Source organism: Dioscorea cayenensis, chromosome 6 (genome assembly GCF_009730915.1).
Source record: "Dioscorea cayenensis subsp. rotundata cultivar TDr96_F1 chromosome 6, TDr96_F1_v2_PseudoChromosome.rev07_lg8_w22 25.fasta, whole genome shotgun sequence".
Lineage (NCBI taxonomy): Eukaryota > Viridiplantae > Streptophyta > Magnoliopsida > Dioscoreales > Dioscoreaceae > Dioscorea > Dioscorea cayenensis.
The window spans coordinates 1,653,736-1,666,021 of NC_052476.1; the positions used below are offsets into that span (position 1 = coordinate 1,653,736).

General features: G+C 33.0%; 1 protein-coding gene across 5 annotated transcripts; it reads left to right on the forward strand.

The window, feature by feature from the left end:
* Positions 1-1,029: 1,029 nt before the first annotated feature.
* On the forward strand, positions 1,030-12,158 carry LOC120262993 (ubiquitin receptor RAD23d-like). Of its 5 annotated transcripts, none has more exons than XM_039270918.1 (15): positions 1,030-1,162; positions 2,199-2,357; positions 4,207-4,260; positions 6,534-6,622; positions 7,459-7,618; positions 8,863-8,997; positions 9,226-9,360; positions 9,654-9,761; positions 10,050-10,172; positions 10,462-10,641; positions 10,718-10,762; positions 10,835-10,882; positions 10,976-11,085; positions 11,171-11,249; positions 11,774-12,158. In XM_039270918.1, the coding sequence occupies exons 1-15, from the start codon at positions 1,097-1,099 to the stop codon at positions 11,876-11,878; spliced, it is 1,596 nt and encodes a 531-aa protein (XP_039126852.1). In that variant the 5' UTR covers positions 1,030-1,096; the 3' UTR covers positions 11,879-12,158. The 5 variants fall into 5 exon arrangements, with proteins under 5 accessions (XP_039126852.1, XP_039126855.1, XP_039126853.1 ...); XM_039270921.1 differs by having other exon boundaries at positions 11,797-12,158; XM_039270919.1 differs by lacking the exon at positions 10,835-10,882.
* Positions 12,159-12,286: the final 128 nt, after the last annotated feature.

Consider the following 12,286-nt stretch of genomic DNA (forward strand, 5'->3'; position numbering starts at 1 on the left):
TATCACTATATTTTTAACTAATAGATTTGTTTTTAACATAAATTCTTAATCCAGTTGGGAGAGCTTTAATCCAATATCAACACAGTATTAAAAATTTAAAATGAACACATCAAGAAATTTTCTTTATTTAATGAATTTTAGAAATGTTTTACATATCCGTGGAAAGCATTGGCGTGCAGTTGATGCCCAGCACATTGAAATTGAACTACATCATTGGCTCAAAACATGAAATTTTTTTTTTAAATATATATACTCTAATGTAGCAAAATGGTGGACTTATCTTTTTAATATATATATATATATATATATATATATATTTCAAAAGAGTGTCTCTTTAATTTCGGTTTTATGTATCTTCACTGTATTTAAGATGAAGAATATACTTAAAATTTAGCTTGTAATCTGCAACATGTCATTTGTTTTTTATTTTTATTTTTTAAAATAAATTATTAAGTTGGCATCAATTGGATATGCACCATTCTGTTAACTGATTAATCTAAATAATCCATTTTTTTTCAACAGAATCAAGATTAATAAAATAAAATAAAATAAAATAAAAAAATCAAATCAAATCGTGGGTTTGATAAGTTCAAAAAATTTTAAAATCAAAATACTTTATTAAATATTATTAAAAAAAAATCAATAAATAAAAAAAATCGACCATAAATAATTAGTGGTGAATAGTAGAATTTTTTATGCCGTACTAACGCACTATTATTTGATCTGTCCTTTTGATATTCTTTTTGAAACGGTGGCAAATCTAATATAATGTAGTTAATCATTTGTTTTTAATAATTAAAACATTTGTTTTTAATAATTAAAACAAATTTTTATTGTTTTTGAAATGAGTTGTGTAACATTTATATTACTTTTTAAAATATTTTTCTCTTTTTCATTTTTAAGAAAATGAAAAAATATCCAAGAAAAAATAAATAATAAATAAATAAATTTAAATAATAACCGCCATTTAACCCTATAAAACTCCGAACAAGTCCTCCATCGTCGTCTTCATTCTCTCTCTCTCTCTCTCTCTCTCGCGTTCGCGAGCTCGCTCGTTTCCTCCGTCGACGAAGGTAGATAGGGAAAAAGGCGAGCTATGAAGATCACGGTGGAGAGCAGCGATGGCTTCTCGTTCGACATTCAGGCACGGCCGAACGACTCGGTATTCGCCTCGCCCTCGAGTTCTTTGTGGTTCTATTGCTTCCTTTTGATCTTCTCTCCGTAAATCATTCAAGAATCATTTGTTTTTCTATTGTTTGATCTTGGATTTTGAAGCATTTTTGTTTTTCTTGAAAGGATGGAGTGTTTTTAGGTGCTTTGATGTTGCTTATAGTGTTGCCTTTGATAGAATTAGGCTAGGGTTTAACAATGAATTTTAGGCATGGTTTCTTCTTGGTTTTATTCAAGAATCATTTGTTTTTCTATTGTTTGATCTTGGATTTTGAAGCATTTGTGTTTTTTTTTGAAAGGATGGAGTGTTTTTAGGTGCTTTGATGTTGCTTATTGTGTTGCCTTTGATAGAATTAGGCTAGGGTTTAACAATGACTTTAAGGCATGGTCTCTTCTTGGTTTCTTGATGGTTTGATTATGTTTCATTTTGTATTATTTGTTTTTATTGCCTAATTTCGGGATGGTATCAAGAATTTTTAGGTCTTGCTTTGATTTCGCTGGAATTTTTTTTTTCCATTTCATGCCTTGTTGATCTTGCGCCAAATTACCATGATTTTGTGTCATATCTGTGAATGAGACTCGAATTTACTTGTTGATGCAGCTTGCTGATGTAAAAAAGAATATTGTTATTCTTTTTGGTTCTATTGCTTTCTCTTTAATCGCTTGTACTCCGTGAATCATCCAAGGATCAGTTGTTTTTCTACAGTTTAATGTTGGATTTTGTAGGATTTTTGGTTGATAGGAGTGGAGTATATTTATGTGTTTAGATGTAGTTTCTTGTTTTGCCTCTAATGGAATTAGACAAGGATTTAAGGGTGAATTTATGGCATGGTTTCTTGGTGGTTCCTTGAGGGTTTGATTTTGTTTCTGTTTTTATTTTTTATTTTCTCTAATTTCAAGGTGTTATCAAGAAATGGTTTATGTATTCTCACTGGAATTTTCCTTGAATGTCTTGTCAATCTTGTGCTGAATGAGCATGATTTTGTGTGATGTCTCTGAATGAATTTCAAATTTACTCGTTCTTGCAGGTTGCTGATGTAAAGTGGAATATAGGGAAGAGATGTGGGCAAACTCTTTATCCAGTTCAGGATCAGAAGCTCAAATATGGAGAGAAAGTTCTTAAAGATGATACTACGTTGAAGGATAATAATATCCGTGACAATTGCTCTATTTACTTGACGCGAGTGGTATATTTATTTATTTATTTATTTTGTTTTTCGTAGGTTTTTGGCACATATATATATATATATATATATATTGGGAACATCTACATTGTTGTGCTAGTTTGGATTTCTTATTAGTTTTGGTTGATCCTACTGTTGATTATAACCTGATCATAATATCTCTCATGAAACCATTGGTACACATAAAATGCTTGAATTAAAAATATTCAATAGTGACTACATTGATATTGATAATGTGTAATAAGATCAAGCTTAAACAATTACACATTATGTCTTATATTTCCTGTAATTTGATTTTACCTGACTTGAGATGACACAATGTATAACCCAAACTATATCTTTAACCCCATGCCATCTGTGTATGGTTGGAGTTAATGGTGTTTTTACCTGAAAAACCACATTGAGCTCATAGCTTCATATCACCATGTTTTAAAGTGCTTTTCCTATGCAAACATACAGAATCCACAAATCAATTAAAGACAATTGTAGTATTTTTTATTCATTGGTATAATGCCAATATGAAAGGGGCTTGATGCTTTGCTCCATATTTCTGCTGAATTAGGTATAGTTGCAAAGATACATGGAACTCCAAACTATATTTCTAAATCCCCTTTCAGTTGTGTTTAGGCCAAAAATCATTCCTAGTAGAGGTTTCTTTTTCATTTTTTGTATACTTAGAGTTGATGGTCCCCAAGATTGTCATGATAGAGGATATACTTGTTAAGGCAAACCAAACATATTATTTGGGTTTGATTCAACCAAAAAGCTTAAGCTAATAGGATGAGAAACCTAGGCTTAGATATTCAAATTCATATTTTCCAAATTAATCAATGTGGGACTACTTTAGTTAATCTAGCACATTCTCTTGACACATGCTATTTTTATTTTAACTAGCTATGTTGCAAGTAAATTGAACATATTAAACACAAGCCTTGGTAGCATATTAGATGCAAATCAAACATATTATTTGGGCTCGATTCTCCTCAAAAGCTTTAGATGTTAGGATGAGATACCTCGGCTTGATATTCATATCCATATTTTTCAAAATAATATATTAGTTACTTTAACAATACTGCTTTTGACTGTTTAATGTGCACAAGTCTTAAAGCAATGAGTTTCAAAGCAAAGTGCCTTAAGTGCCATCCCGTGCGAACAGTTCTGGATATTTCTGTCAACTAGAAATTTCCTTAACTTATTTTTTTGGTCTTCAAGTGGTTAAATAGTCTCCAATGATGTGCGGTTTGAATTTAGTTTTGTTCATTTTACTATGGCATGTATGTGTACATGACTAGTGTGTGGCTGTGCAATTATGCTTCTTCATTGATTGGTTGGTCCAACCTTTATACCATGATTTTTGCATGAGCCAAGAATATTTCCTAACCTGCATACTGAATACATCAAGTTATATGATTCTAATTCTAATGTCTGTGTGGTGCACATGTATGGTGCATATTAGGCCATTACCATAAACTGTTTCTTCTGCTGCTTTTGTTTGAATCAACTAATTTAAATAATGTATAAATGGCGAGTTGGTATATTATGGATCTGTTTCTTCTGCCATTGTCCTAACCTTTGATGCAAATTTTTTGAACTTTTAAATTTCTCATGATGATCATGACCTGCAGTAATCCTACAAAACAGCTAAACAACTTCTCTTCTGTTAATTAATACAGAATTTTGTTTTTGCTGCCACATTATGCCAGAACCTAAAAGAGGAATAATAAATAAATAAATAAAAGCTTCATTTTTCATGAGGGATCAATCACAAATATGGCAATAAATGTGAATTATGTCAAAGGTCGATGGTTATTATATTTGCTTATCCTTTTCCTGACTCATTAACTGCTTTCAGATTCCACCCAGACCTTCTAGAGTTTCATCTACCACCACTTCTACTACAACTGTGGTAAGGAGGCTATCCAATAGAAAATATTGTATATTTGTATAATGAATAAATCTTCCAATTTCTTTTTTCTTTTCATTCTCGTTTATCTTGAATTTGTATTAGTTTCATTTATACCTTACCTAAATAAAATACCTATTATGTTTATTTGAGTAGCTTTATTGATACCTTTTGACTTATTTAATTTTGTCGCTGGTTGCAGGCCTTGAAAGAACAGCTCCTTTTATGTAAGCCATGATTTGGTAGTGTAGCCCTAAGTTTTTGGCTGAATAAATATTCTACCTCTTCACCTTTTTTGTAAATTTGATTCTTGAGAGACATTTTTCTTTACTAAAAACCTAGATGATGCCAACTTTAGAAGCTCAAGGTCCATAAAACTCACTTTCCTCTTCTTCCATAGCTTTGCTTTTGATTGTACTTGTCAACAATCCAAATTTTGAATTCTAGCTGTTAAGGTTATTTTGTTGAAAAGGCATGTGCTTTTCAGCTATGATTTTTAACACAAAGCTATGTTTTAGACATATAAATGTTCATTTCTGAAGACATTTTGTTAAGCAGTTCATAGATTTTCATCTCACAGCTTTTGAATTTCATCCTCTTCTTGAAAAAACTAGGAAGCTTTTTATAATCAGAAGTTTTCATTTTCTTGGTTCTGAATTTTCTATGAAATTTCATGCTCTTATCACGAGGCTGGAAAATAGTTTGCTTTCTAAGAAGGTCTTTGTTGGGCGCTTCTATATCTGAAATTTTTTTTTTGCAGTTAAATTGTTTCCGTCTCTTATTTTTGCTTTTATGTAGTATTTCTGATTAATGAGGGTTTTGAAACATTCTCTTATAAGATTGATGTGTCTCTTTGCTGGGGTTTCTCCCAGCAGTTCCTTGTTGCTTTTCAAGTTGACATTAGAAAATTACAGGGAAAATTAGTGAATAGATCAGCTCTATTCTGATTGCATCACACTTCAAGAGAGAATAATACTCTTTGGTTCTTCACTGGTGATAGGGATCCTTTCTGGATCTTATGTCTCCTTATGCATAGAGGAATATTGAACAGAGGGTGAAAAAATAAGAGTTAAAGAAAGAAGAAAAAGCTAAACGAGTCCCTTTTGGTGAACTAATACTTAAATGTGTTCCTCACTGCCTCATGTTATTGTAGTCGTGGTTTTTATATTGTTTTGGACAAGAAGATGAAACTACAATTACTGGTTCTACCTTTACTTATCCAAATACTTCTTCCAGTTTGTATTTTCCTCCCTTCTTGATGACCCAAAGTTTGTCTAGTTGTGGATTTGATCGTTATTGCTATATGTGGAAGTTAACCTATTCTGTGTGTGCAATTGATAACTTGAGGATTTATTTCTTTGCATATTCTTGACTAGAGAGAAATTTGATTACTTATCTATGACTTGGGTTTTGTGAAGCCTATCTGATACTTTGTCTGAAGAATTACAAGCTTAAGCTCCTTGAAGAAGTGCATGTTTAATTTTTTGCATGCAACTTTTTTTGCTTCTTTTGGTAACATCTTTAGAGGCTATTTGATGGTGTGGCAATAACTTATATAAAGTTGTGATTTGGGAAGGTTTTAGTTATCACAAATTAACTTCTCTGGCAATCTGTCAGATTGAAACAATAACTGCTGGTGGCGCAGCAGTTCAGGAGATACCTTGTTACTCTGACATCCTTTTTTGGTGAAATTGTCCACCGGCAACTCATATTCTTATTAATAATAATTTTTTCATTTATCTCTACATCTATTTATTGGCACCTCATTTCTTTGCTAACATTGATATATGATTATACTGATAAGACCAAACTTGTAGTGTAAATTAGTCATCCTTAGCTGAAGAATTTAAATAGAGTATTTACACTCTGATTTGAACCTATCTAGTGATGTTTACTATCTTTTTGTATTGCTACATCTCTTGCTTCAGAGTAACTTTGTGACAAGATGACCATTAGATAAACTCTATTATGACTACATAATAATTGCCGTTTTGTTGGTGAAACCAACTAATTTTTTCTTTCTTTCTTCATATTATAATTTATAAATAGCTAAACCATTTGAAATTTTAGAAGTATGGAGATGGACCATTACAAAACTTGCTGGTCTTCTTTTCTGAATCATTTACCTCTCCAAATGTTAAAAACTTTGCAAATTGTTTACAGTTACAATTTATTCTTCTATACAATCATTTTTTTTTTTTTGGTTTTTCAAACTATGCCTTAAAAATTTTCATATAAATTTCTAATTAGGATGCATTTCTCTTGATTTGATGCAGGTTCCATCTTCAAATTCTGTGCCTCCGAGCTCTACGAATCCAGATTCAACTCCATCTCCACTTACAACAGTAACAGCAAACTTAGATGTGTAAGTTTGTTGAGCTGCTGAATATTTATAGTCAGTGATGTCATTATATTCTTTTTGCATGTGCAATTTGCTATGCTTTTTGTTTTTATTATCTGAACTTTTTGTTTTTTTAATCTTTTTTATGTTTGGGTATTTGATTTTGATTTTTTGGTGAAATGGTTCCTCAGTTCTTTTATAATGCTTAGAAGGTGTTTGGTTGGGGGATGAGCCCAACACCTGATAAACCTTTTTTTTTAAATATATTTAATTATTTAAATTATATTTAATAGTTAATTGTAGAGACATTATTAATTTCAACAACCACTTGATATTCTTGAGAAAAATAAAATTGTTATTTTATAACGGCTAAGTTTGATTAGTCTTAAAATATGTTATAGTTTGGTCAGTCTAGATAAAAATTTTCGTTAAAACTCAAATTGAAAAAATTCTCTTAACCTTTTTCACTTATCCTCCAACCAAACATCCCCTTAATATGTTTATCTTGTCGAACAATTGCTTTCTCAGGCAGGCATTTTTTTTTCCTCCTAGGAGATGCTTCTCTTGTGGTTGATGGAAGAACAACACCAATCTGACTTGGATTATATACCTTTTAATATATACGCTTGGCTTGTAATAATTGTAACAAGAGTTGTGTCCTTATCATTTGGGACTTCAACTGGCTTCCTACCATAACCTGTCTTTTTTCTTGAATGTGCCCAAGGGCAATAGTGCATATCTGAAATAGGCCATGATCATAGTTATGTTATTGGCATGTTTCTTCCTTTTTCTTATGAGATTGTTTTGGTAATTTTCATTTTATGTGGGAATTTTTAATCACTGCCATTTCGTCTGTGTAGCCACAGTGCAAATCTTCCTGCTGGCAGTAGCTTTGATTTAACCATTCAAAGCTTTGATAGTGATATTCGTGAGGGGGCTTCGAGGAGAAACGATGTTGATCGTTCTTCATGTGATGCATTTGAAAACACTATAAAAAGGGCTCTTCGATACCAACCTACAGTAAGATTGGCTGTTTCATCCTTTAATAATGTTTGTTTTGGTTTTTACCAATTTTTTCATTTTAAAATTTTCCATAGATTATATGGGTAAAGATGGTTTCTTGTATTCAATGGTTTTAGTAGTTGCTATGGTAACGTTGCAGAAGAAAATCATTATCAGCTTTATTCTGCACTAATTATTTTTTAATCTAATTTAATTTCTTCAGGCATATCCACATCTTTAAATCTGTTATTGTTCATCTGATGCATTAGCAAATTACTTATTTTTGGTTATGTCACTCTTGCCCAAGTATTTTACTGCTTATAATTATATTTTCATTTAAATTTACAAAATTTCGGCTCCTAAAAAGATATGAATTGAGATTTAACTCAAGTATATTATGCTTTGAGAGCAATTGTTCTCTTCAAACAAGCAGAATGTTGAAAAGGGGGTCGTATGCCCATTACTCCCTATAGCTTTGTCATCAAACTTTGATGTGAATCACTGATTAGGCACTTTACATGCATGATGTAATTCAAAAATTGGAAGCTTTGTTTTTGTTTTCACTTCATCAAACTTTGATGTGAAACACTGATTAGGCACTTTATATGCATGATGTAATTTAAGAAATTGGAAGTTATCAAATCTGGTGCAAGGAAGTTCTGCCCCTCGAAAAATGTTGTCACATTAACTGATGATGCAAATGACCATATTTTATGATGACCTAATCTACTTCTATGCGCTAAAACTTTGTTTTTAACTTTTTATGTTTTATCATGATTATTCATGCCACATCAGTTTTTCCACATACACATTTGTCTAATGAATGTTCTCATGTTTCATTGATGGTATTATTTTGAAAAAATAAACATAAAAATATTTAGTCTCAGTAGGGTGAGTTTTTATTTCTTAGACAAAAGCACTGAATAAAGGTTGGGAACTAAATTGTTGAAAACTCAATACTGCAAAGTGGTTCACCTTTATACAGTTGCAAGTACAGCTACAATTTTAGTTGTGAGCCACAAAATGGAGGCTCAACACTGAACTTTTTGTCATGGAACAATCTGAATCATCCTAGTTGTGGTTAATATTAATACTCTGTATAATCACGCAATGTTATTTTTTAGTTACTGTTTGCATGTTTTGTGTCTTTCCATTTTATTATGATTCAGAACATGATTCTCAGTATCATGTGTTTTATGATATATTATTCTCCTAAGTTATCTCAACCATCAACACTCTTATATTCTGCTTTGTTGTATAAGGTTGTACCTGCACATGTGGGAGATTCGCCCGTGGCTTCTCAATTAGCACAGTTGGCAGCTGTCCAAGCTTCTCAACACACACAGACTGCAGCTGAAGCTTCTCAACCCACACCCCCTGCACCCCCTGCACCCGAAGTTAGTGGCAATGCCACTCCTTTTGAATCTCTTTAGAACTTGCTAATTCTTATTATTCTTAATACTAATGCACTGTTCAATCATACTTAGTTACTGTTTGCATGTTTTGTGTCTTTCCATTTTATTATGATTCAGAATATGATTCTTAGTATCATTTGTTTTATGCTATGTCATTCTTCTAAGTTATCTCAACCATCAACACTCTCATATTCTGCTTTGTTGTATAAGGCTGTACCTGCACATGCGAGAGATTCACCAGTGGCTTCTCAACTAGCACAGTTAGCAGCAGTCCAAGCTTCTCAACACACACAGACTGCAGCCGAAGCTTCTCAACCCACACCCCCTGCACCCCCTGCACCCGAAGTTAGTGGGCGCAATGCCACTCCTTTAAATCTCTTTCCATAAAATGTTCAGTTCCTTTTCAATTTCATTTCAATTGTTTGTAACAATAGAACTTGCGAATTCTTATTATTCTTAATACTAATGCACTGTTCAATCATACAATGTTATTTTCTTAGTTATTGGTTGCATGTTTTGTGCCTTTCCATTGTATTATGATTCAGAACATGATTCTTAGTATCATTTGTTTTATGCTATATCATTCTTCTAAGTTATCTCAACCATCAACACTCTTATATTCTGCTTTGTTGTATAAGGGTATACCTACACGTCATAGAGTTCTAGCACAGATTGCAGCAGTCCAAGCTTCTCAACTCGTACAAGCTGCATCTGAAGCTTCTCAACCTGCTACCCCTCCATACAAAGTTAGTGGGCCTAATGCTACTCCTTTGAATTTCTTTCCACAGAATGTTCAGTTCCCTTCCAATTTCATTGCAATTGTTTGTTACAAATAAAACTAGCTAATTCTTGTTATTCTTAATACTGATACACTCTACAATCATACAATGTTATGCTTGTAGTTACTGTTTGCATGTTTTGTGTCTTTCCGTTATATTTTGATTCAGAACATGATTCTCAGTATCATGTGTTTTATGCTATGCCATTCTCCTAAGTTATCTCAACCATCAACACTCTTTTATTCTGCTTTGCAGTATAAGGGTACGCCTGCACGTGCAAGACTTCTAATGCATCTTGCTGCAGGCCAAGCTCCTCGATGCAAACAGACTGCAGCCCAAGCTTCTCAACCCGCACCACCTGCACCCGCTGCAGCTGAAGTTAGTGGGCCCAATTCCACTACTTTGAATCTCTTTCCACAGAATGTTCATTTCCCTTCCAATTTCTTTACAATTGTTTGTTAAAAATAAAACTTGCTAATTCTTATTAATCTTAATACTGATACCCTATACAATCATACAATGTTATTTTTTTAGTTACTGTTTTCCATTTTATTATGATTCAGAACATGATTCTCAGTATCATCTGTTTTACACTATGCCATTCTTGTTAGTTATCTCAACCATTAACACTCCATTAACACTCTTATATTCTGCTTTGTTGTATAAGGGTTTACCTGCATGTGCAAGAGTTTCATTAGTCGCTTGCCCACAGACAAGCAGTTCAGCAGCTGATGCTCCACTCCTACCATCTCTTGTATCACAGCTTGCAGCAGCCCAAGCATCGCAACCAGCACCCCCTGCACCCAAAGTTAGTGAGGTCAATGCCACTCCTTTGAATCTGTTCCAGGTATGTTTAGTTCCCTTTAGATTTCATTACAATTTTTTTTTACAAATAAAACTTGCTCATTCTTATTATTTTTCAGGATATTCATTACAGAGGGCTTGACCATGTGAAAGACAATCCACAGGTAACTTGAACTCTGTTGGTTGGGATTTATGATTGTCATCAAGTAGCATTTTATCTTCATGTTCCTGTATAGCTCCGAGCATCGCGGGCTTTGGTGCAAGCAAATCCTCACATCCTAGAGGTTTGCACATGTCTATAAGTCGAGGCTTACCTTGTTCAGCATGCACTGATTTGATTACCTTACACTTACACTAGTTAATGTTGGTGCTCACAGCCAATGCTTGAGGAGTTGGGTAGACAAAATCCTGACGTTAGGCAGAGTATTCAGGATAATCTAGCTGAGTTTATGCAAGATATGCTTCAACTTTCTCAGAGACCAGTGGGGTCAGTTGCCTTTTCAGTTTTGCATAATCTATCCATTTATGTTGTAAGAAGTTGTATGGTGCTAATTATGTTGCTATTTAATCAGCAATTTAACAAACCAGTCAGCTGATGCAATTCCTCAAGAAATTACATTTACCTTAGAGGAGCGTGAAGCCATTGATCGGGTATGAACCATCTCTTTTTTTTCTTTTTTTTCTTTTTTAAAGTATTTATCTGATGAAGTTGATGACCATCTTACTCGTCTATGTAGTTTAAAAACTGATTCACAAACACAGGTGTGATAGGCCTTGATTATCTCTCTGGTTATAGGGTGTGTATAGAAGTCACAGGAATTTCTTTATTTTCTTAATTGCTAGTGCTTTGATAAGTTTAAATGCTCTCTAAGTATTTTATATTCAGAAGTTACATTGGCAATGTATTTTCTTTAGTCTGGTTGAATAAATTTTATTTTCCAAAAAAATCAGCGTGAGTAATCTTATTTCTATCAATGCTCATGCAATATGAGCTATATTGACCATCTCACTTAATTATCAATAAATCTTAGTTCTTATCAACATCTTGTGACACCCAATGCTATCATGATGTTGTTGAAGTTGCATTGGTGTCATAACCCACTAATAAAAAGATCAGCACAATGTAATTTGTCAGCTATTTCCTGATGCTATCTTTTTTGTTTCACATTTATCAGCTTGAAGCGATGGGTTTTGACAGGAAGATGGTAGTGCAAGTCTTCATCGCTTGCAACAAGGATGAGGCGCTGGCTGCACACAGTCTTTTGAACAATCATGACTGAACTTGAACATGCATGACAGAACTTTGGGCAGCTTTTGTTTTGTGTGGACAAATAATCTGATTAGAAGATAATAGTACCTTACAAACACTGCCATTATTCTTTTCTCCTTTTCAGCCTTTTTTTTTTTCTCTTAGATTTTAGCGTTTGGTGATTGGTTGCTTTGATGTGGACTTTGAAAATATAATGTGACATTTGAGGACGCACTATTAGTGTTGCAGAATATTCTCAAATGCTGCTTTGTGGGGCTTAGATTCTTAACTCCTAACAGGATCTTTTTATCATTTTTGGGAATATATTTGCAGAAATATTTGTGCCTTTGAAATGAATTTATGTTATATAATTCATGTGTATGTACATTTTGAGATTGAAGGGAAAAAAAACACTGGTCAGAACATAGATGTTATTATT